The 23,439-nt window shown below is 66.7% G+C and overlaps 1 protein-coding gene across 1 annotated transcript in view; it reads right to left on the bottom strand.

The window, feature by feature from the left end:
• Positions 1-23,439, bottom strand: part of HSPG2 (heparan sulfate proteoglycan 2) — a 171,305-nt gene that overhangs the window by 97,835 nt on the left and 50,031 nt on the right. The window contains exons 4-17 of the mRNA XM_065421119.1: positions 22,597-22,671; positions 10,897-11,006; positions 10,549-10,607; positions 9,859-10,019; positions 7,198-7,323; positions 6,181-6,237; positions 5,389-5,679; positions 4,498-4,617; positions 3,570-3,701; positions 3,219-3,363; positions 2,700-2,851; positions 2,184-2,330; positions 1,322-1,485; positions 620-799 (exon numbers count right to left, since the gene is read on the bottom strand). Coding sequence (XP_065277191.1) covers positions 620-799; positions 1,322-1,485; positions 2,184-2,330; positions 2,700-2,851; positions 3,219-3,363; positions 3,570-3,701; positions 4,498-4,617; positions 5,389-5,679; positions 6,181-6,237; positions 7,198-7,323; positions 9,859-10,019; positions 10,549-10,607; positions 10,897-11,006; positions 22,597-22,671 — 1,919 coding nt within the window. The remainder of the gene's footprint in view (positions 1-619; positions 800-1,321; positions 1,486-2,183; positions 2,331-2,699; positions 2,852-3,218; positions 3,364-3,569; positions 3,702-4,497; positions 4,618-5,388; positions 5,680-6,180; positions 6,238-7,197; positions 7,324-9,858; positions 10,020-10,548; positions 10,608-10,896; positions 11,007-22,596; positions 22,672-23,439) is intronic.

Here is a 23,439-nt window from a genome sequence, read left to right on the forward strand (position 1 = left end):
TGCGTGCCAGGAACACAGGGCGATACGGACCGGGAGGCATCCCAGCACTGCACCCAGCAGCTCCAGAAGCCTGTTCATGGCGCTGACAACCGCACTGGATGCGACATACCATGTCCGCATACCTCTGCCCCGGTGACTGGAGAGCAGGGGAATCCCCTGGCATGTGCTCCTGGCAATCAGGAGCCAGGGAGGAGCCAAGGCAGCCTCTGTTTCTCCTGAGGGCATCACGCCCAGTGTGGGACAGCCTCGCTAAGGAGCTGAGGACGAGTGGCGGGTCTCAGCATCTCGTCTCCTTCACCCCAGCTTCCCGCTGCCTTTGCCTGCCCTGGAGCTGCCCACAGGCATGCGGGGGCACTTGGTGAGCCACAGAACGAGCCTCGGTCGCCCGGCCGGGCCTGCCTCCCGCTGCTGCAAGGGGCCAGCCGGGCACGGCAGTGCCAGCCGGCATGAGCAGCAGAACAGCACCCACCGCACGGTGCGAGAGCCCTACTGGAAGCCAAAGGAGTAGTTTGAACACGCGGTCATTGGCACAGGCGGCTGAGAGAGCAAGCCGCACGGGACGGAAACCCCCAGCCCTCCCTGGGCACGTGGGGCCCTCTGCTTCTCCAGCAGCACCCACCTCTATGAAGTGAATCTGGCGCTGGTTGACGACCGACGGCTGGGTGGGCACCTGCACCCGGTAGATGAGCTTCTGCCCATTCCCCACAATGACCACGTTGGACTTCTGCACGGGCTCTGACTGGCCGCGCGCCAGCCCATAGCGCACCTTGAAGCTGAGGTACCCGCCGTAGGAGTCCACCTGCAACCAGCGACAGAGCTCAGGTCAGCGTGCAGTTGGGAGCTGGCAGCCCCGGGCAAAGAACCCAGAGATGGTCCTTCCTCCTGCCAGCCCCTCCTTCGCCCTCCACAGGGCCTCCGGCCATCACGGTTACCCCTTGGCTCTTCGCTGACGGGACCCCACCAGACCGTGTGTCGTGTGTGGCCAGCCAGCAGGGGGCGCTCCTGGGGCATGGGCAGGGTACAGCCAGAGCCTTCGCCCCTGCTCTAACCCCACGCGAGGCTGCTGCTGGCTGCGTGTCTAGAGGGGCCCCTCTGCTCTCCAGCACCAGCCGGGATGCACAGTCACCAGGTCCCTGGGGATGTGGCACTGGGCTGCCATGCGCGGTGGCACAGTTCCTGTTCCAGAGTCCCCCAGCAGAGCGGGCACTTCCCTGTGCCACGGACGGTGCCAGCGGAGAGATGGGCTACTCCGCTTGCCACCTTCCCTCCCAGGCTGCTGTCCCCTCCCTGCCCTGGGGTATGTCCAGTCCCGGCCCTTCACCTTGTTGCCCAGGAACTGGCTGGGCAACGTCCAGAAGGAGTCGTGTGCCAGGAACCTCCTGGACAGGTCCACGAGCTGGAACTCCTGCAGGGTGGGGTCGATCTGGAGCTGTGTGGAGGAGAGGGGCAGCGTCCCCGGCTGCGCTGGTGTTGTCACGTTCACACCTGGCCAGGAGGAGGAAAGGCTCAGCGCCCAGCACAGCACTCACCCGCATGGAGAGGGGCAGGGCTGCAAGGGGAGATGGCTGCTGCGAGGGGCCCCCCACAAGACCTGCTGCCCTCCCTCGAGCCTCCTCCTGCCCCCAGAGCTGAGCTGCGGCTGATAAGACACTTCTGGTCTGGCTGCCAGAGTGAGTCCGTGGAATAGCTCTGTACCAGTCCTTGGCCCATCATGAGGGCACCTGCTGCACAAGCCAGGAACCAGAGTGGGGCCTGATTGGCCAGGAGCCAGCTTAGAGAAAACTGTCCAGCCACGAGGGCCCTACAAACCCCTCCACCCCAGCCCTGTCTGCAGCCAGCCACTCTGGAGGCTGTTCTACTAACTGCTAGTTAACCTGCTTTCCAAGCTGGGCAGCCAACCTGAGCCACCCTTCCATGGCCCCCGGCAGCCCTCCCCGGCCAGCCTGGCAGCAGCAGGGGGCCGAGGCCCTCAGCACTACGCCTGAGGCTAGGCCACCTCGGTGGGCTCACAGCCCTGGTGGGGGGCATTCCTCCCAGGGAGATGTGCTGCCCAGCTGGGAAACTACAGCCAGCCTCTCGCCCTGGCAAAGCCACAGGGCAGTGCCCATGGCCCAGGGAGGAAGAGGGCGTGTTGCACGGCAGAGCCTGGATAGTACTGGCAGCTGCCCCTCCCGGCCCCTCACCCTTGAAGTCATCGGGCGTGTCGAAGCGCAGGCGGATCTGGTCCCGGTAGCGGCTGGTGCCATGGCAAGCCGTGGTGATGCCGAAGCAGAAGCAGGCCAGGCACTTGGAGGTACCTTCAACATGGAAGTGTCCTTCGGGGCAGGGACCTGCCGGGAGAGGAGAGAGACCACGATAGGCCCTGGCGCCCTGGGGGCACGTAACGGACCTGGCTCCACGTCCCCCCGGTGCGATGCAGCCCCACGCGGGAATGGGGCGGGGCAGCGAGGTGCCATGGAGCCCACGGCGGGGGTGATGGGACCATCACTGACCAGGTGAGCCCCAGACACCTGTCAGTTCCCCGTTCCCGCCCACCCTGCTTCCCCGTCCAGGCTCAACTCCCCCCTCCCCAGGGACTGCGAGGCCACAGCTGGGGAGGTCACACACAAGTGAACCCACCCCCCGGGCCCTGCGCTCACTGGCCAGGTCTGAGGCTGGCAGAGCTGGTGGGAAGGGCGGGTGCTGGGCCCCAGACTCACCATGCCGAGGCGTGAGGCTCAGCACGCCGTCAGGGATCCCGAATACCATGCCCCGGGCATTGATGGCTTCACAAGTGTAGGCACCCTGGTCGGCCTCCTTCACGTCCCGGATGGTCAGCGTCCCGTGGCCGTTCTCGCTGCTTATGGACACTCTGGGGAGGGGAGGAAGGGCAGTGCCCGCAAGTCCCAATGGAGGGAGCCCTGGCAAGAGGGTCCAATGTGCTGCAGAGCCCCTCACACCAACCCCCCACTGCACTCCCACTGCAACACCCCCACCCACTGCAATGCCCCCCCCACACGTTGCAGAACTTCTCACGCCAACACCCCACCGCACCTCCACTGAAATGCCCCTCCCCCAATGCAATGCCCCCCCCACGTTGCAGAGCCCCTCACGCCAACCCCCACTGCATTCCCACTGCAACGCCCCTCCCCCACTGCAGAGCCCACACACACTGCAGAGCCCCCTTCTGAAACCACCTCCCCCACTCCCGGGGGTGTCCCGGGCCACCCCCAGCCTACCTCCTGTTGGCAGGTATGTGCCCCCAGTTGAGTCTCCAGGTGATGATGGGGGTAGGCACTCCGACGGCCACGCAGCGGAAGCGCACTGTCTGCCCGGGGGTGGCCTGCACGGACTCCTTGGGGGGCGTGATGACTTGCGGCGGTGCTAGGGGGAGGAACCAGGTGAGGCAGGCGGGCGACCCCCACCCCAGGCCTAGGCTGCCCCACAGCAGCTTCAAGGGGAGGGCACCCTAGGACCACAGCTCTCCCACCCCTCCTCGGAGGGCAGAGACCCCACTGCCAAGCCAGCTGGCTGATCCCCCTCGCCCCCTGGGGGAAAGGCCCCACAGCCCACCCCACGCCCGCACTCACTGCAGCCGACCTCGTCGGAGCGGTCGGGGCAGTCGGCCTCCTCGTCGCACTGGTAGCTGGCCGGGATGCAGGTGCGGCTGGACACGCAGGTGAACTGGTCGGGGCTGCAGGTGTCGTCGGGGCCCTTGGTGGCTGCGGGGGCATGAGACGAGGGGGTTAGCAGGAATAAGCCTGCGAATGCCTGGCCATACCCCCCCGTCTGACCCGCATCGCCCCCTGCCCAGCTGACATCACCACTGCCTGACCAGCATCGCCCCCTGCCCAGCTGGCATCACCGCCCCCCGTCTGACAAGCATCGCCCCCCGCCCAGCTGGCATCACCCCCCCCCGACCAACATCGCCCCCTGCCCAGCTGGTATCACACCCCCCCAGCCTGACCAGCATCGCCCCCTGCCCAGCTGGGGTCACCCCCCCCAGCCTGACCCGCATCGCCCCCTGCCCAGCTGGGGTCACCCCCCCCAGCCTGACCCGCATCGCCCCCTGCCCAGCTGGCATCACGTGTGGGTGATGGCAGCTCCTCTGGGCCATCACTCCCTGGCCCCAGGACACAGCGCGCCAGCTGGGTGAGAGGCACCAAGGGACAAGCCGTGCCCTTTTACGCAGCATCCTCCGCCTCGGCCCCAACCTGCCGCCAGCCAGAGCCCCCAGTCCCGAGGGTCTCTGTGGAGTCAGGAGATGGCTCTATTCGTCCTCCCTGCTTGGCCTCCTTTGCACCCTGGAGGTCAGAGCAACAGCCTGGGCCGTTTCCAGGGACACCGGGGAGCAGCCTGGAGCTGGCCTGGGTGCCCGCACACTCCCGGCTAGGACGGGCTGGTGCCCTGGAGGCTCCACGGAGCCAGGCTGGGGGAACTGGGCAGGGCCTGGGGAAGGCCGGGAGCTCTCTGGCACGGCCCGAGGCGGCAGGGTGGCACTCTAGCCGGCACACTTACGGCAGTCCACCTCATCGGAGCCGTCCACACAGTCATTGTCCCCATCGCAGCGCCACAGCTTGAGGGCACAGTGCCCGTTCCGGCACTTGAACTCGTTGGGCTCGCACGGGGTAGGGGTGCCTGTCGGGCGGGGGAATCCATCAGTGTGCTGCCTGGGCCCCCCTACAGCATGAGCGCTGCCTGCACCCAGACACAGCCCCTCCCCAGCGCTGCGCCTGTACCCCCGCACCGTGCCATGCGACAGCCCCTCCCCAGAGCTGCGCCTGTACCGCTGCACTGCGCCATGCACCAGCCCCTCCCCAGAGCTGCGCCTGTACCGCTGCACTGCGCCATGCGCCAGCCCCTCCCCAGAGCTGCGCCTGTACCCCCGCACTGCGCCATGCGCCAGCCCCTCCCCAGCGCTGCGCCTGTACTCCCGCACCGTGCCATGCGCCAGCCCCTCCCCAGAGCTGCGCCTGTACCGCTGCACTGCGCCATGCACCAGCCCCTCCCCAGAGCTGCGCCTGTACCGCTGCACTGCGCCATGCGCCAGCCCCTCCCCAGAGCTGCGCCTGTACCCCCGCACTGCGCCATGCGCCAGCCCCTCCCCAGAGCTGCGCCTGTACCGCTGCACTGCGCCATGCGCCAGCCCCTCCCCAGAGCTGCGCCTGTACCCCCGCACTGCGCCATGCGCCAGCCCCTCCCCAGCGCTGTGCCTGTACCGCTGCACTGTGCCATGCGACAGCCCCTCCCCAGCACTGCGCAGGGACCCGATTCCCCAGGAATGATCCGTCAGCCAATTGCGGGAGCCAGGCGAGCGAGGGCCATGTCCTGGGCTAGTGCTGCAGCCGCTAGTCTGGCTGCTCTTTTGCTGCCCCTGCTGGCCCATCCCAGCCCCCGCACGCCCCCTACCGCAGCTGAGCTCGTCGCTCCCATCCAGGCAGTCCCGCTCGCCGTCGCACAGGTAGTCCCGGGGGATGCACTGCTTGTTGGAGCAGACAGCCTCGTCCCGGCGGCAGGGGCGCTGCTCCAAGGGGTTCCGAACCGGCGGGTGCTTGGAGGTGATGAGCCGGGGGGGTGTGGTGAACGGCACCCTCCTGGTAGTGACCATGGGCGTCAAGGGGGTGGTTGTGGGTGTCCGGGAGGTGGCTGGCTGAGCGGTGGTGATGGGCTGGGGTGTGAGGGTCACCACTTCCTGCCGATCTGGGACCAGACAAAGAGAACATTAGCGACCAGAGAGAACCGGGCTGAGAGCCAGAGCCAGGGGGCAGGGGATCCAGCCCTGGGATCTGAGATCCTGGGCCAGGCCGGGCAGGGCAGGGGATCCTAGTTCAAAGGCCAGGGACACCAAGGAAGGTATCTGTGATCAGGAGAGCAAGGCTGGCTACAGGGGGTTCAGCTGGCAGGAGCGGCAGCGACCAGGCAGGCAGCCAGGGCCTGCAGAATAGGCAGGAGTGGGATCCAGCCTTAGGGAATGAGGACTCCATGGCCGGGGGGCACAGGACATTACTAGTTCCCTCCCATCAATCTCAGCTGCCTGTCACAGGGTCATGGCAGCATGGAGGTCCCATGGCAAGGACTGGCGGTGCTGGGCCCTGGGCTCTTTGCTAGCATTGGGATGCTCCTGGCAGTCTGAGGGTGTCCCTGGCACATACATGCTGGGAGGGCTTGTCGGCAGAGCATGCCCATGGGAAGAGCCTTCACAACACACATGCCGCCTCCCCAGCCCGCTGGCATTCCGGAACTCCTCGCTGGGGCACTCTGCGGGGGGGGCAGTGTCAGCTAGTTCCCGAGGCAGCCACGGCTCTAGGACCACGGGCGCCCGGGAACTCCTAGCCCCTGCAGCCAGAAGCCTCCAGTTCCCAGGGGTCGAGGCAGGTCCTGCTGGGCGCAGAGCCCTGGGGAGCTCGCCAGGCCTCCAGGGCAGGTGCCCCCTCTCAGCTGGGCCAGCCCCGCGCTCCCCAGGCCTGGGGACAGAGGGTCTCACTCATAGTTACAGGGGATATTCTGGGTCTGCCACAGCAGGGGCTAAGCCAGGGAACTGAGCCGGGGACAGACCAGCGCTGGGGGAGCTCGGTCAGGCTGCGCAATCCGCTCCCAGGGGGCATTGCCTGGGACCAGATGAGCCCAGGAGACCAGCTTGCTGAGAGCAATCCCTCCCTCCGCCGCCCCACAGGGGTCTGCTCCACTCCGGCTCTGGCCTAGAGAAGGACAGACAGAGGGCACGGCCTGGGCAGCAGCGCTCTCTGTTCCTTAGGATCACCGAGGACGGGCGGGGCTCTAGCTTCAAGTTCTAGCCCCAGCTCTCAACTTGGCTGCTCTGTGCCTCAGGTTCCCATCTGCAAAGCACCTTAGGGAGCATGGGGCGTAATCCCTCCCACCTCCAAGGTGGGAGAGCCCCTCAGCTGGAGGCGCCAGGGACAGGCAGGGGGTTCCTTGGGTCTCGGTGGTCGCAGGGAGGGAGGGAGCTGAGGCCTGGAAGCTGCTGGGAGGCATTTAACCCCACCAGAGATCCCGTGGGCACTGAGGGGGGCTCGGGCGGGATGCCTGGCCATCTCTGTGCTGTGAGTGGTTCAGAGAGGAGGAGCTGGTTAGAGGAAGGACATACACGGGAGACCACTACGGGGGATGGGCTGGGAGGATCCAGCCAAGTCCAGGCCTCACAGTCAATGGCCCCGCCCCCTTCAATAGCCCTGCCCCCGTCAGTAGCCCCACCCCTACCACAGTTCTGTTCGTCCGACATGTCGCGGCAGTCAGGGCGGCGGTCGCAGCGGAACTCCTTGTCGATGCACTCCCCGCTGGTGCAGGCGAACTCCTCCCCGGTGCAGGCACGCACCTCCGGGGGCGCTGCAACAGGGCAGGAGTCAGAGCCACGGGGGCGAGGGGAGGTGCCACTAGGGCCCCAACCCCTGGGGAAAGCTCTCAGCCCGGGGGCCAGGGCTCCAGGGCCAGCCCAGTTCGACCTTGGCCCAGCTAGCTCCTGGGATGTCAAATCCCAGCCAGATGGCTAGAGCTTGTTCGCAGCCCCTTCTCCTCCGCAGGCTCACAGGGGGCCCCCAGAGCTCCCCTCGCTGCCACCCCGCCCCCAGGGACGCCCTACTCTGCCTCCTCCCGCCTCCCCGGACTTGTGCAGCTGCACGGAAATCCCCTCGCTGCCCCCTGCAAGCCCCTGCCCAACTGGAAATGCCAGAAACCCCGCGAGCTGCATGTTCAGGAAGCAAAACAAGCACTGCACACGGTTCGAGGCAGGCGGCAGGTACACACACCACGGGGCATGTGCCATGTGGCACACGCCATGTGCACACGCCACGCAGCACATGCCTTGGAGCACACACACCATGCGGCAGACATGCCATGGCACAGGGCCCACCTGCCCACGGCACCAAGAGAACCCAGTGGATTTGGACTCCTGCCTGGTGGGTCCCTGCACTAACCACCCGCTCTGACCTTGGTTGAGTCTGCTGGGCTCAGGTGGGGGTGGGATTGCTTGGGCCTGGGTCTGTGGGGGTCTGGGAGCAGCGCACAATGCAATAGGGTGACCAGATGTCCCGATTTTATAGGGACAGTCCCAATTTCTGGGTCTTTTTCTTATATAGGCTCCTATTACCCCCCAACCCCGTCCCAATTTTTCACACTTGCTGTCTGGTCACCCTACAATGCAACCAGCAGGGGGCAGTGCTGTGGAGGCTGCAGGCTCACCCTCATTGGAGGTAAGTGCCAGTGCTCTGCAGCGCCACCTCTGGTCAATCCCAGGAGCAGCACAGACAGGGCCCAGAGCTCACCTGGTCCAGGAGCGAGGGGAAGGGGGCCCCTGGTTCCCAGCCCGAAAGCAGGCGCCCTGGCACGGCCCTGTGTCTCCTGGTGTGGCGGCACTGGGCTGAAAGCCAGTTCCATGTGCCTGCACAACGGCGCCGAGCCACAGGATAGCGTCTGCGACAACTGCAGGGGGGTGTCACCTGCCAGGGCCCCAGCTGCAGGGCCAACAGCCAGGCAGCATCAGGCAGTGGCACCGAAGCCACGCGAACGGCCGGCCGCCCACAAACACGCCCAGCACAGCACAGCAGGGCACGGCCCAGCGCAGGGGAACCTGGAGCCTGCTGGGGGCCGATGGGGCATGGCCCAGGCCGGGGGGGCCAGCATTGGTCTACGATCCTAACACCAGCCGAAGGCAGGCGGGCAGCGCCCCCAACACACTGGGTACAGAGCCCTCCTGGGGGCTGGCAGCTGGCGTGGGAGGGGAAAGGAGCTGTCTGCGCCCTCTCGCACAGTCCAGACCAGCTCACCCACAGGCTGGGCATCTGGGATCTTTAATCTCGCTCCTGCCAACTGCTGAGGCACAAACTGGGACCCCCGGGTGCTCGGTGGAAAGGCCTCGCACTGGGTGCAGCAGTGGAAGTCTCTTCAGGCCGAAGGAGCCCAATGCCAAAACCCTGCATCCAACCAGCTCGTGCCAGTCAGCGGGGGGCCTCTAGGGTGCAAGGGGCTACGGGGAGAGCAGGGGCTGCCCCTGCCTTTCCCCCCCCAGCCCCCAGCTGTCAATCCCACTGCCAAGGCTCTGGGTTCCCCCTGCACCTGCCGCTTCGCCCAACTCACCTGGCGACTCCCTGGCAATGGGGGGAGGCGGGGTCTGGGCTGCAAGTGAATAGAAGGTTAGAGCTGGGGAGGACGGGGCCCCCCCAGGCCTAAGCACAGGCTACCTGGGGAGCAGGGGTCCCTGGCTCGGGGCTGCCCGGCCCAGTCCTGGCCAGACAGCAGCTCAGTGGACCAGCCAACACTGCCCTTCCTCCCACCTGCCCTCCGTCTGGCCTCATGGGTGGCAGGGCCACTGCCGCTGCCCCGCAGAGGGAGCACTGCCCCTCGCCTGTCATCTGGGCTGTCAGCCAACCCTCCCAGCGGAACGGCCCCTGCTGTGCCGGGCGCCAGGTTCCAGTGGGGTTTGCTGGGCCTGGGCAGGGGAGCAGACAGGCTAGGGAGTCCAGAGTGACACCGCGGCACCTGGGCACCGCAGTGACTGCAGACAGATGGACGGACACAGCCCAGGGAGCAGTCTGGTTCTACAGGAGAGCGACTGGAACCAGTCCGGTCCTGTCCACGCAGGCCAGGCCAATCTGTGCCAGCCCCTCTGAGCCACTGCGGGGTGAACCACATGGGCAGACCGGCCTTGGGACCGTACCATGCCCATCATGGGCACAGGCCCCACCCCTCACTTAGTCTGCCAGTCGCCAGGGCTCAACTGCTGGGGAGGGGGCCTCCCGCACACCCAGGATCTGTTCTAAACACACTGACAGGCTGCTGCCCCCCCGTCCCCGGGCCCCCTTTGCACACTCCAAGAGAGCGCAGGGCAGTGACCCCAGCTGGGGATCTGGGCAGGGGCTCGCTCACCTGCCCCGAGGCGCCGGAACTGGAAGCCCTGCGTGGAGGTGATGTAGGAGGCAATGGAGCCGCTCTTGATGACAGAGTAGAGCACCTCGCGGATCTCCCCCTCGTCCAGGTTCCCCTCTGAGCCCACATCCAGCTCCACAAAGGTATAGCCGTCGATTTCCCTGGGGAGAGCGGGGGCAGGGCTGAATGGGGGGAGGTGTGCGTGTGTCCATGCGTGTGCTCCGGCCACTGCTCCGTATTGGATGGAAGCAGATTCACACGTGTGCGTGGGTCTCCCAATTGGGATCCGCCCGTCTCGTGTGTTCCCAGTTACCTCCCCCTCAACAGATGATAAAAGCCCTACTACTGCTGTGCTAATGGGGCTGCTCCTTTAGCTCCCACGCTCAGGTGTGTTTGAAACAGCTGCAGTCTGCGGGGGACTCTGAGCCGTGACCCCCACCCGTCCCCTGCGATGTCTCCAGCTGTGGAGGACGGGGGGTGGTGGTGTCTCTTTTTGGGCACGGTATGTGACTCCCCATGCGCACTCTGGACCCTGGCGCAGGGTGCTTGGGGCACAGCAGGGGCGTGGTGCTGACAGCAGGGAAAGCGCCGTCTCTCAGAGATAAATGCCCCATGCCCAGGAGAACAGGGGGCAGAGGGGCCTCCATTGCCCTCCCCACCCCACGGCACTGCCAGGGGCACCTCACTCACTTGATGAACACCACGCTGACCACCTGCTCCCCACCAATCTTGTAGTACTCGGACTCCAGCTGGGGAGAGAGGCAGAGAGAGCGTCAGCAAATGGTACCCCACGGCCGGGGGCGTGGGGAAATCCTGTGGGAAGCACGGCCTAATGGTGAGCGCAGGGCACCATGAGCCAAGCCGCTGACCCAGCCACTGGCTCCAGGCCCTTCCCCCACCCCAGTTTGCCCTGGGACAGTGACCCTGCCTGGAAAGGGCCTTAGAGACTGAAGCCCCTTGCGCCCAGACTGGGCAGCCAGCGCTGACAGACCTCTGGGGCTGAGCAGGGGACAGGGAGTAGCAGGGGCCGGGGCTCACCGTATCCACCACGGCCTCCGAAACCTCCCGGAACTCCTCCGAATTGGCGTCGTCCAGCCGCGGGCTGTATTCAATGGACTGGGTGAAATTCACCAGAGCGCGGAAGTAGACTGGGCATGCGGAGAGGAGAGACGGCCAGCGTGAGAGCAGGACGCAGCTGAGCCAGGAGAACCAAATCTAGGGCCTCTGCACCGACCAGCTTTACAGGCTACCTCCAGGGATCACCTTGCCTAGCCCTGAGATGCAGCCACCTCTGGGGTGGGTTGCTGCAGCCGCATAACAACACAGCGCAACAGTTAGGACAGGAAGTGAGGAAGACTATGGTATCCAACTGAAACCTGCAGGACCCTGGGACACCAGAAGGCCTCCCGCTGGGTTAGGACCTGGCCAGGCCAATGGAGCCAACACCCTTATTCGGACAAAAAGAGCCGAGGGATGGTTAATGACCACAAGGGGACAGGACCCTGGCTGTGCACCTTGTGCAGCGCAGCGCCCCCTAGTGCTGTGCTGAGGCACTGCCGCTAGCACTGACTGTGGTGGGAGAGCGCCCCTCACTGAGCCTCCAACACTGCCCCCAGCAGCACAGCACCTCCCTCCCAGTGTGACAGTTGCCCAACCCAGGCGGTTCCCACCTAGACCAGCCGGGACCCCCTGGGACGACAGCAGGGCAGGGGATGGCGCTGGGGAGCCCTCCCTCAGGAGTTGGCCGCCCATGCAGGCAGAGGGAGCAGAGCCCTGACCTTCTCCCCAGGGCCAGGCTCCACAGGTCGTGGGGTAGAGGGGGCAGGCCCAGCTGGCTCCCGGGCTGGGAAAATCCTCAGCTCCCATTGCAATTCCAGCTGCACCCTCCAGTGAGAGCCAGCCCTGAAGGGGGCCATGCCGCAGGGGCCGGGCCCAGGTGGGAGCTCTGGGCCGGGGGGAGGGGTTTGTGGAGTCCTGCTAACTGCATCCCCGAGCTTCACACCCCCGAGCTTCACACACATGCTGTGCCAGGAGCAGCCCCTGGCTCCCTGCATGAGGCTGCGGCTGCCAAAGCTCATCCCCCGCTCGCAGCTGCCCTGCGCTGGGAGCCACACTGCCTGCATCCAGCCGGGGGCCCCTCCCCAGCACCAGCTGCTCAGCTCCTTGCAGTGAGTAACAGCAGCCCCACTCACCACCTCCCCCAGCCCCTGCAGACAGGCCAGACACCACACAGCTCCCCCACAGGAGTCCCTGCGGCCTGCCCCCAAGCAGAGCCCCCCATTGGCAGGGGCAAGGCCCATGGAGCCCCTCACCACCGGAGTCCCAGGGCAGGGTGGGAGCTCCTCCAGCGTGTGGCTGCGCTCTGACTGGGCCTCCGGGCTCTCCCCACAGGGAGCCCCCAGCTGAGAGCAGCACTGGCTTGGGCTAGCAAACGCCCTAGGGTGCGGGGCCGAGGGGGCACACGGCTCGGCCTTGTCAGAGGGGAGAGAGAGACTGTGCCAGGGAAGTTCCTATGCCCTTCCCCGCCCGCACGCTCCACAGCCCCATCCCCCACCACATACAATGGCGATGCACCCACGGGCGCCAGGGAGAAACTGGGCCCTGCCTGCTTCAGATTCCCCAGCGTGGGGTCTGACACTAGCAAACTACCACCCGGGCACGTGGCAGAGCTGGACAATCTACCTGCTCTTCTCCAAGGAGAAAAGGGCCTGGCATGGGAGACTGGACTCCTGGGTTCTATTTCCTGTTTGGGGAGGGGAGTAGGGACTAGTGGGTTAGAGCTGGGGGGCTCAGGGTTCCTGAGTTCTTTATCCTGATTTGGGAGGACTGTGCTCCTGCTGGAATTCTGCGCCATTGCACAATGCAGAATTTGTGCAGAATTAATGTTCCCCACTGAATTTTTTTTTCACACAGAATTTGTGATTTCAACCAAAATGCTTCCTTTTTCCTCATGTCTGACCCTAGCTGTGCTGCCCTCCCTCTTACATTTAGGGGTCTACCAAATTCGCAGCCATGAAAATTGCATCACAGACCGTGAAATCTGGTCTCCAGCCTCCCAGCTCTGAAGGCAGCACTGCTGCTAGCAACAGCACAAAAGTAAGCCAATACCATGCCACCCTTACTTTTGTGCTGTTGCTAGCAGCAGTGCTGCCTTCAGAACTGGGCACCCGGCCAGCAGCCGCCGCCCTGCTTTCATCTTTCTTGTTGCTGTATTGTTACAGACATACTTGCTGACAAGTATTTTGAAATAAATTACCAAAATAATTGAAACTGGCCTGATTATTTTGTTTTATTTTGATAAATAAAATATGCAGAATTTTGAAATATTGTGCATATAATTTTTTATTTTTTGGCGCAGAATTCCCCCTGGAGTAGAGAGTGGGGGGTGGGCTGAGGGGTCAGTGCTCCTGGGTTCTCTATCCTGCTTGAGGAGGGAAGTAGGATCTAGTGGATTAGAGCCGGGGAGGGTTGGAGTCAGAGTCAGATTCCTGGGTTTTATTCGCAGTCCTGCAACTGGGTGAACTCCTTCCCCCAAGGTGCCTCACTTTGCCCTCTATAAAGTGGGGAGAAGGATCCTGACCTGTTGGGAAGGTTGTGCAGAGCTTTGAGATCCTGGTAGGGATGGGGCAGGCTTGTCGCCGTGCCCACTGGTTCCATGCTTGGTTCACCCCATGGAAGTGGGCGGCCTGTCTGCAAGGAGAGTCTGTTTCCTGCCCGATAGCGTAGGGGCTGGGATGCCAGCAGGACCGCTGCAGGGTACTGGAACCAGCTGGGGGCAGGGCAGGGGGGCCAGGCGAGGCTTCTCGCTATCCCAGGGGCTGGGGAGAATGGAGAGGGGCCCTATGTGTGGGGCAGGGGCCCCTTTCAGAACGCAGTAGCTCCCCTGCAGCTGCCCAGCCAGACCCCGCCCACACACACCCTTCCCAGGCACCCCCCAGCAGCCCAGGAGAGCCAGAGTCTCCTGCAGGCTGGATGGAGCTGCTCCAGGGCTGCTCCCTGGGGTGGTGCCTTGCAACATTGGCTCACAGGCCCGCACACAGAGCCAGAGCTCTCCCCACATTCCAGGGCTGCTTCTGCTCCCAGCCAGGCCCTTCCCAGGCGCGGGAGAGGCCGTGCCACCAGCACCAGAGAGGGCGGTGCCAGAGAGCGCTTGGGGCTGGGGGTGGTGGGCCCTGCCTGAAGACAGGGGCTTCCCCCCATTTGCAGCGCCCCATTTCACAGCGAGGTGCTGCCAGTCCCTGCCTAGGTGCCCCTCCCGCAGCCCAGGGAAGACAGGGGTGCTTGTCAGGCACACAAAGAGCCCATTGAAAGTGCCCTGTGACCTCGGGGATGGCGGGCAGCCAGGGGGTGGGGTCACCCCTCACACCCTGCCCTCCAGCACAGCTCACCCCAAAGAGCGCAGGCAGGAAACAGCTCAGGGGGAGGCAGCGTGCGGCTCACGCTACAAAGCCCCTTTTCTTGCAGCAGTTGGGGCGGGGGTTCAGCCTGAAGCCGGCAACACGTCCCCGCTGGTCCTGGCTAACTACCACCAGCCCAGAGCCCAGCTCTCTGCTCAGCCACTGCTCTGCTTCCGCCAGCCCCTCAGCCTGGCCTCAGGCAGGGCGATGCCCCAGCCCTCCCGCCAGGGAGCTGGGACCTCTTCACATGGGAAATTCAATTCCTGCAGACGCCCTGGGGCTGGCCCTGGGTGATCGTCCCCAGGGTGAGCCTAGGGTGTGGCTGGCTCCGGCCCGCATGGCTTCTAGAGGCCAGATGCTGACACGCTGCTCAGGGGCCTGCGGGGATGGGGATTTCACTTGGGTGCCTCGTGGGGAGGTGGCCCCCTCCTCCCAACAAGCGCCAGGCTAGGCACCGAGTTGGACCTGCTGGCCAGCTCCGCAGGCTCCAGCATGAGATTCTGGCCTGGAGCCCCCTACCACCCGCAGGACGGGTGCAGCACCATCAGGGGCAGAGCGAGCTGCCCTCCCACACTGCCCTGCCAATGTGCCTCCAGAGTTCATTGCCATGGGGAGGGACTGAATGTCTTTTCCAGCCCAGGAACCCGAGAAAGCAGTGCCAGGGCCAGACGCTCCCTAGTAAAATCCACCATGCCCTGGGTCTCTCTGCAGCAGGCCCCAGGGCTCAGCCATGTCCCTCACAGCAGGCATAGCCCTGGCCCCTAGCCTCCAAGCTCACTGCGCCTGGGCCATGGGCTCAGGAGGGCAGCTTCAGCCCTGCCCCAGCTGGGTATGTGCCCTTGTCACCTCCCACTGGCTACCATGGGCATCTGGGCACAAGAGCGAGAACTCAAGGGCTTTCACGTCAGACTGTGTCACTCTCTGGCTGTGCAAAAGCAGGAGTGTGCACACGGGGGGTGCACACAGGGGTACAATGGGAGTGGGCAAGCAGAGGGTGCCCATGGGAAGCCTTGCACCAGCAACGCTGCCCTACAAACATGCCCAATGGCCCCAGGCAAAGGCACAAAGAATCATGCCCATAACACCCAGTGCCAGGCATCGGCAGGTGCAGCCACGTGCCCAGGGCTGGCAGCTGCGTCCGTACCCGGGCACTGGGAGTGGCACGTTGGGGGCCTTGGGCCAGAGAGCAGCCTGCTGCAGGAAGCCCAGCCAGCTCCCTGGCTTCCCCAGCAGCCACTTTTCCTCCTTTTAAGGAGCCCCCGGTTCCCGGCTGTGCTTTGTTTGCACTTGGCTGGGGAGGGAGATGGAAAAAATGCTTCAGGCTGCAGAGCCCTTGGCTTCCTGCTGCTGCGTCCGGCTCCGGTTGAGTCAGCCCCTCCCGGGCGCCCGCTCCGTGCTGCAAGGAGCTGGGGGCTCCTGGGGCAGACCTGGCTCCCAATGACCCAGTGGAAGGCAGAGTCTGCCCTGGAAATCACTCCCCTACCCCCAGGACACTGCGCGGTTGGCCCACTCCCTCCCCTGCCTGGGTTCTCTGGAGCTGAGAGCAGGAGCCCAGTCCAGCCCTGTGGCAGGCTCCTCTGGTGGGGCAGGGCATGTGGGGGGTGACACACCCAGCCAGGGGCTCACGCTCAGCACGGACCCTGGGGCTCTCCACTGCTCCAAGGGGAGATCTCTGAGCTCATGAGCCCAGCGAATGCCCCTGGCAGGGGGCAGGGTGGCCCTGGTATTACCCAGCTCACACACAGGGGCTGTGTCCCAGAATCAGGATGAGGGCCAGGAGGCAGGTGGTGCCCCAGTGTGCCCACACCGCCAGGGGAGACGGTCCGGGCACATGACGTGGCCACAACAGTGCAACGTGCGCTGGTGCTGTGAAGGCAAAGGCCGGCGGGCAGAGAGCCCCTCTACACTGCAATGGGAACCCATCCTCAGCGCCAGGACGAGGTCAGCAAACTGCAGGGAGTTTGGGGCAAACAATAAGAGTGACCGGGGAGTCGCCTTATAGGGAGAGACGGAAGGAGCTGGAGCTGGCCAACCTGGCAAGGGAATGGACTAGGGAGGCCAACGGTGCCCCGGGTGGGGGCTGGGGGCACAGTGCCCTGATCCCAGCCAGCCCCGCGCAGGTGGGGCCTGGAGGCACAGTGCTCTGATCCCAGCCAGCCCCGCCCCGGGTGGGGCCTGGGGGCACAGTGCCCTGATCCCGGCCAGCCCTGCCCCGGGTGAGGGCTGGGGGCACAGTGCCCTGATCCTGGCCAGCCCCGCCCCGGGTGGGGCCTGGGGGCACAGTGCCCTGATCCCGGCCAGCCCTGCCCTGGGTGGGGGCTGGGTGCACAGTGCCCTGATCCCAGCCTGCCCTGCCCCGGGTGGGGGCTGGGGGCACAGTGCCCTGATCCCAGCCTGCCCTGCCCCGGGTGGGGCCTGGGGGCACAGTGCCATGATCCCGGCCAGCCCCGCACCGGGTGGGGCCTGGGGGCACAGTGCCCTGATCCCGGCCAGCCCCGCGCAGGTGGGGCCTGGGGGCACAGTGCCCTGATCCCAGCCTGCCCTGCCCCGGGTGGGGCCTGGGAGCACAGTGCTCTGATCCCAGCCAGCCCCGCCCCGAGTGGGGCCTGGGGGCACAGTGCCCTGATCCCAGCCTGCCCTGACCCGGGTGGGGGCTGGGGGCACAGTGCCCTGATCCCAGCCAGCCCCGCCCCGGGTGGGGCCTGGGGGCACAGTGCCCTGATCCCGGCCAGCCCCGCGCAGGTGGGGCCTGGGGGCACAGTGCCCTGATCCCAGCCTGCCCTGCCCCGGGTGGGGCCTGGGAGCACAGTGCCCTGATCCCAGCCTGCCCTGCCCCGGGTCGGGCCTGGGAGCACAGTGCCCTGATCCCGGCCAGCCCCGCACAGGTGGGGGCTGGGGGCACAGTGCCCTGATCCCGGCCAGCCCCGCCCCGGGTGGGGCCTGGGGGCACAGTGCCCTGATCCCGGCCAGCCCCGCACAGGTGGGGGCTGGGGGCACAGTGCCCTGATCTCGGCCAGGGGGCACAGTGCCCTGATCCCGGCCAGCCCCGCGCAGGTGGGGCCTGGGGGCACAGTGCCCTGATCCCGGCCAGCCCCGCACAGGTGGGGGCTGGCGGCACAGTGCCCTGATCCCAGCCAGCCCCGCGCAGGTGGGGCCTGGGGGCACAGTGCCCTGATCCCGGCCAGCCCCGCGCAGGTGGGGCCTGGGGGCACAGTGCCCTGATCCCGGCCAGCCCCGCACAGGTGGGGGCTGGGGGCACAGTGCCCTGATCCCGGCCAGCCCCGCGCAGGTGGGGGCTGGGTGCACAGTGCCCTGATCCCGGCCAGCCCCGCGCAGGTGGGGGCTGGGAGCACAGTGCCCTGATCCCGGCCAGCCCCGCACAGGTGGGGGCTGGGGGCACAGTGCCCTGATCCCGGCCTGCCCTGCCCCGGGTGGGGCCTGGGAGCACAGTGCTCTGATCCCAGCCAGCCCCGCCCCGGGTAGGGGCTGGGGGCACAGTGCCCTGATACCAACCTGCCCTGCCCCGGGTGGGGCCTGGGAGCACAGTGCCCTGATCCCAGCCAGCCCCGCACAGGTGGGGCCTGGGGGCACAGTGCCCTGATCCCAGCCAGCCCCGCACAGGTGGGGGCTGGGGGCACAGTGCCCTGATCCCAGCCAGCCCCGCGCAGGTGGGGCCTGGGGGCACAGTGCCCTGATCCCAGCCAGCCCCGCACAGGTGGGGCCTGGGGGCACAGTGCCCTGATCCCGGCCAGCCCTGCACAGGTGGGGCCTGGGGGCACAGTGCCCTGATCCCGGCCAGCCCTGCACAGGTGGGGCCTGGGGGCACAGTGCCCTGATCCCAGCCAGCCCCGCGCAGGTGGGGCCTGGGGGCACAGTGCCCTGATCCCGGCCAGCCCCGCGCAGGTGGGGGCTGGCGGCACAGTGCCCTGATCCCGGCCAGCCCCGCACAGGTGGGGCCTGGGGGCACAGTGCCCTGATCCCGGCCAGCCCCGCACAGGTGGGGGCTGGGGGCACAGTGCCCTGATCCCGGCCAGCCCCGCGCAGGTGGGGCCTGGGGGCACAGTGCCCTGATCCCGGCCAGCCCCGCGCAGGTGGGGCCTGGGGGCACAGTGCCCTGATCCCGGCCAGCCCCGCGCAGGTGGGGCCTGGGGGCACAGTGCCCTGATCCCGGCCAGCCCCGCACAGGTGGGGGCTGGCGGCACAGTGCCCTGATCCCGGCCAGCCCCGCACAGGTGGGGCCTGGGGGCACAGTGCCCTGATCCCAGCCAGCCCCGCGCAGGTGGGGCCTGGGGGCACAGTGCCCTGATCCCGGCCAGCCCCGCGCAGGTGGGGGCTGGCGGCACAGTGCCCTGATCCCAGCCAGCCCCGCACAGGTGGGGCCTGGGGGCACAGTGCCCTGATCCCGGCCAGCCCCGCACAGGTGGGGCCTGGGGGCACAGTGCCCTGATCCCGGCCAGCCCCGCGCAGGTGGGGCCTGGGGGCACAGTGCCCTGATCCCGGCCAGCCCCGCGCAGGTGGGGCCTGGGGGCACAGTGCCCTGATCCCGGCCAGCCCCGCGCAGGTGGGGGCTGGGGGCACAGTGCCCTGATCCCGGCCAGCCCCGCGCAGGTGGGGGCTGGGGGCACAGTGCCCTGATCCCGGCCAGCCCCGCGCAGGTGGGGCCTGGGGGCACAGTGCCCTGATCCCGGCCAGCCCCGCGCAGGTGGGGCCTGGGGGCACAGTGCCCTGATCCCGGCCAGCCCCGCGCAGGTGGGGGCTGGGGGCACAGTGCCCTGATCCCGGCCAGCCCCGCACAGGTGGGGGCTGGGGGTACAGTGCCCTGATCCCGGCCAGCCCCGCACGGGTGGGGGCTGGGGGCACAGTGCCCTGATCCCAGCCAGCCCCGCGCGGGTGGGGCCTGGGGGCACAGTGCCCTGATCCCGGCCAGCCCCGCGCAGGTGGGGGCTGGCGGCACAGTGCCCTGATCCCAGCCAGCCCCGCACAGGTGGGGCCTGGGGGCACAGTGCCCTGATCCCGGCCAGCCCCGCACAGGTGGGGCCTGGGGGCACAGTGCCCTGATCCCGGCCAGCCCCGCGCAGGTGGGGCCTGGGGGCACAGTGCCCTGATCCCGGCCAGCCCCGCGCAGGTGGGGCCTGGGGGCACAGTGCCCTGATCCCGGCCAGCCCCGCGCAGGTGGGGGCTGGCGGCACAGTGCCCTGATCCCGGCCAGCCCCGCACAGGTGGGGCCTGGGGGCACAGTGCCCTGATCCCAGCCAGCCCCGCGCAGGTGGGGCCTGGGGGCACAGTGCCCTGATCCCGGCCAGCCCCGCGCAGGTGGGGGCTGGCGGCACAGTGCCCTGATCCCGGCCAGCCCCGCACAGGTGGGGCCTGGGGGCACAGTGCCCTGATCCCGGCCAGCCCTGCACAGGTGGGGCCTGGGGGCACAGTGCCCTGATCCCAGCCAGCCCCGCGCAGGTGGGGCCTGGGGGCACAGTGCCCTGATCCCGGCCAGCCCCGCGCAGGTGGGGGCTGGGGGCACAGTGCCCTGATCCCGGCCAGCCCCGCGCAGGTGGGGGCTGGGGGCACAGTGCCCTGATCCCGGCCAGCCCCGCACAGGTGGGGGCTGGGGGCACAGTGCCCTGATCCCGGCCAGCCCCGCACAGGTGGGGGCTGGGGGCACAGTGCCCTGATCCCAGCCAGCCCCGCGCAGGTGGGGCCTGGGGGCACAGTGCCCTGATCCCGGCCAGCCCCGCGCAGGTGGGGGCTGGGGGCACAGTGCCCTGATCCCGGCCAGCCCTGCACAGGTGGGGGCTGGGGGCACAGTGCCCTGATCCCGGCCAGCCCTGCACTGGTGGGGGCTGGGGGCACAGTGCCCTGATCCCGGCCAGCCCTGCACGGGTGGGGGCTGGGGGCACAGTGCCCTGATCCCGGCCAGCCCTGCACAGGTGGGGGCTGGGGGCACAGTGCCCTGATCCCGGCCAGCCCTGCACAGGTGGGGGCTGGGGGCACAGTGCCCTGATCCCCTGCAGCACTGAGCTGTGCAGTGATGGTTTCTACTCTCCCCTCTCCTGGCTGCCGTCTGAGCACCTGTTAGCTCTGACTGCTCCCCACGTTCTCCGGCCCTCGCCCTAGCAGCCAGTTGAGCACCAGGCCCCTCCCCTTTTATACAGCAGCCAATGGGGCCGTCCTACAAGGGCACTTCAGGCAGAGCTGGGACTAGATCTTAACGTGACACCCATGCTCCCCTCCAGAGCCACTGACCGAACCCATTCACAGGCAGCCCCCTGGCCAAGTGTTACAGCCTGGCTAACAGCTGAGCCCCGGAGCGGGCAGCTACTCCTGTAGCTCGAGGACTGGGGAAGGGTTCCTGTAGGGTTACCATACGTCCGAATTTCCCCGGACATGTCCGGCTTTTTGGTGCTCAAATCCCCGTCCGGGGGGAATTTTCAAAAAGCCGGACATGTCCGGGGAAATAGGGAGGCATAAGCCAGGGTCTGCCCGGCCCCAGCACGATCCGCCGGGTCCGTAGCGCAGCCCAGTCGCCCCGGCTACATTGTAGCGAGCTCGGGCGGGGGGGGGGGGCGCAGCCGCACAAGGCAGCAGAGGGGCCGCTGCTGCCCCCGCAGGCCGGGCGGACCGCGCGCCCCAGCCGAGCCCGCAGGACCACGGGAAGGCCGGACCCAGCCAGCGGCTCGGGCTTCCCTCGTGGGCGGGGACCCCCCGGTCACGGGGGGACCCTTCCTGCGGCCCCGGCGCTGCGGGAGCTGTTCCAGCAGGGACAGACAGGCCGGGGAACGTGCGAGGCAGCAGGGAGTGCGGCGTGTGCCGGGGCTGCAGGGACCCGCGCTGCCCCGGTCGCCGCTGAGCCTCCGAAGCCCCCGCCAGGCAGAGGCTGCCGGGGGGGCAGGGGCAGGGCAGGCGGGGGGGCGCAGAGGCTGCAGGGCGAGGAGGAGCAGGGCAGGTAGGAGCATAGAGGCTGCAGAGGCAGGGGGGTGCAGGGGCAGGGTAGGCGGGGGGCGCAGAAGCTGCAGGGGCGGTGGGGGGCAAGTAGTGAGCAGGGGTTACAGAGGCTGCAGGGCAAGGGGGGGTGCAGAGGCTGCAGGGCGAGTGGGGAGCAGGGGTCACAGAGGCTGCAGGGCAAGGGGGGTGCAGAGGCTGCAGGGCGAGTGGGGAGCAGGGGTTACAGAGGCTGCAGGGCAAGGGGGGTGCAGAGGCTGCAGGGCGAGTGGGGAGCAGGGGTTACAGAGGCTGCAGGGGCGGGGGGTGCAGGGGCTGCAGGGGCAGGGGGCGCAGAGGCGGGGGGCACAGAGGCTGCAGGGGTGGTGGGGGGGCTAGTGGGGAGCAGGGGGCACAGAGGCTGCAGGGGCTGCAGGGCGAGTGGGGAACAGGGAAGCACTTAGCAACCCCCAACCAAGATCAGAGTGGGAGGGAGGAGGGGGAATGCAGGGTGCTCAGAGGAGGGGGCAGAGTTGGGGCAGGGACTTTGGTGAAGGGGTTGGAATGGGGGCGGGGAAGGGGTGGGGGCGGAGTTGGGGCAGGGCCGGGGCCCCCATGGAGTGTCCTCTTTTTTCAGTGTTGAAATATGGTAACTTTAGTTCCAGCCTACCAGCGACCCACAGTGAGAGATCTGCCAACTGGGGTAGGGAATAAAATGTTTTATTTGTAACAAACACCCAGGCCTGCAGCAAGGGAACCGGCTCTGCTGCTAGCGGCCATGGCAGCCTGTCCCTGATGGGGCGGCCCCAGTGCCCCACACTGAGACCCTGCTCCCGCAGGCGGGATGCTGCTGCCCCACGATGCCGGCTGCAATGGAACCACAGGCTGGGATGGGCAGGTTCCATCTCAGCTGCTTCTCAACAGAAAACGGGGTTCGACTAAATGACATTTTTCACAAATAGCGTCAGCTTCCTGCAGAACAGGATTTTTTGTCCAAAATCCCCAAAAACACAACAGTTCAATTTGGAGAGGCCAACGCGGTGCCGCCTGAGAATTGTAGTTCGGATGCCTCGTTGTCCCCATTCTCCTTTATGGGTCAGCTCCCTAGCTGGACTATAGCTCCCATGATGCACCATGGCTAGGAACTCCCATGTTGCACAGCCTCTCTGCACCAAGAGGGGAGATCACAGTGCATCATGGGAGATGTAGTCCGACCAGGAGACCTGGCCTATAGAGGAGAATTGGAGCTTGAGAGAGCCCAACCACAACTCCCATGAGGCACTGCGGCAGCAATTCTGAATACAAATATTTTGGCATTCACATTTTTATCAACATGCTGAAGTTTGCCATTGACCTCCCCTCCCCAGCTAGCCCAGCCTGCACCCCCTCCCCACACACAGCCTAGGCCCCCAAGCCCTTCACTTACTGAGCGGGGCCTCATCGTCCGGGTCAGCCACAGTCATACCCGCTAGATGGGGCTGCCCTGCTGCACCCGGTTGGGCTGCACCCCAGGAGCAGGAGGAGGAAGACGATGGAGCACGGAGAGGGACAGGACAGGAAAGAAGAGAGAAAGATGGGCAGTTACTGAGAGAGAAGAAAGAGCTACAGCCGAGGTCATGCAGGGTCAGAGCCAGCAACCCAAGAGACAGGCCCGACGCTACCGCTAAGCAGAAGAGGAGAGCCCCAGCCACGATCTGAAAGCCAGGCCATCGCCGCCACACAGTGCCACGCTGCCTCCAACCGTGACCGCCACACGGTGCCATGCTGCCTCCTGCCACCACCATCACACAGTGCCACGCTGCCTCCAACCATCACCGCCCCACGGTGCCACGCTGCCTCCAACCGCCACACAGTGCCACGCTGCCTCCAACTGTCACCGCCACATGGTGCCACGCTGCCTCCTGCCACCACACAGTGCCATGCTGTGATGGAGCAGGGAGCGGTGCAGGGAGTGGGGCAGATTTGACCTGGGAATGTTGCAGGGGGGTTGCATTGGGGATGGGGGACTTCCCTTGAAGAAAGCTACCTGAGCTGTAACCTGAGCCAGGAGGGGGGTTGGGAGAAAAGACACCTTCTGCCCGGGAGACTGAACAAAGGAGAGGAGGAGCAGAAGGGAGTGGGGAGAAAGCTGCTGGAGGAGTTTTGGTTTAGTTTCCGTTTGGGCTGGGTGGTGCAACGCAGGGAACCCCAAGCTGGGGTCTAAGCTCCCTAAACCCCCCAGAAGGACTTGATTGAGCGGTTCTGGTTGTACCTACACGCTGTGCTTGGG

This window comes from Emys orbicularis, chromosome 22 (assembly GCF_028017835.1).
Source record: "Emys orbicularis isolate rEmyOrb1 chromosome 22, rEmyOrb1.hap1, whole genome shotgun sequence".
Lineage (NCBI taxonomy): Eukaryota > Metazoa > Chordata > Testudines > Emydidae > Emys > Emys orbicularis.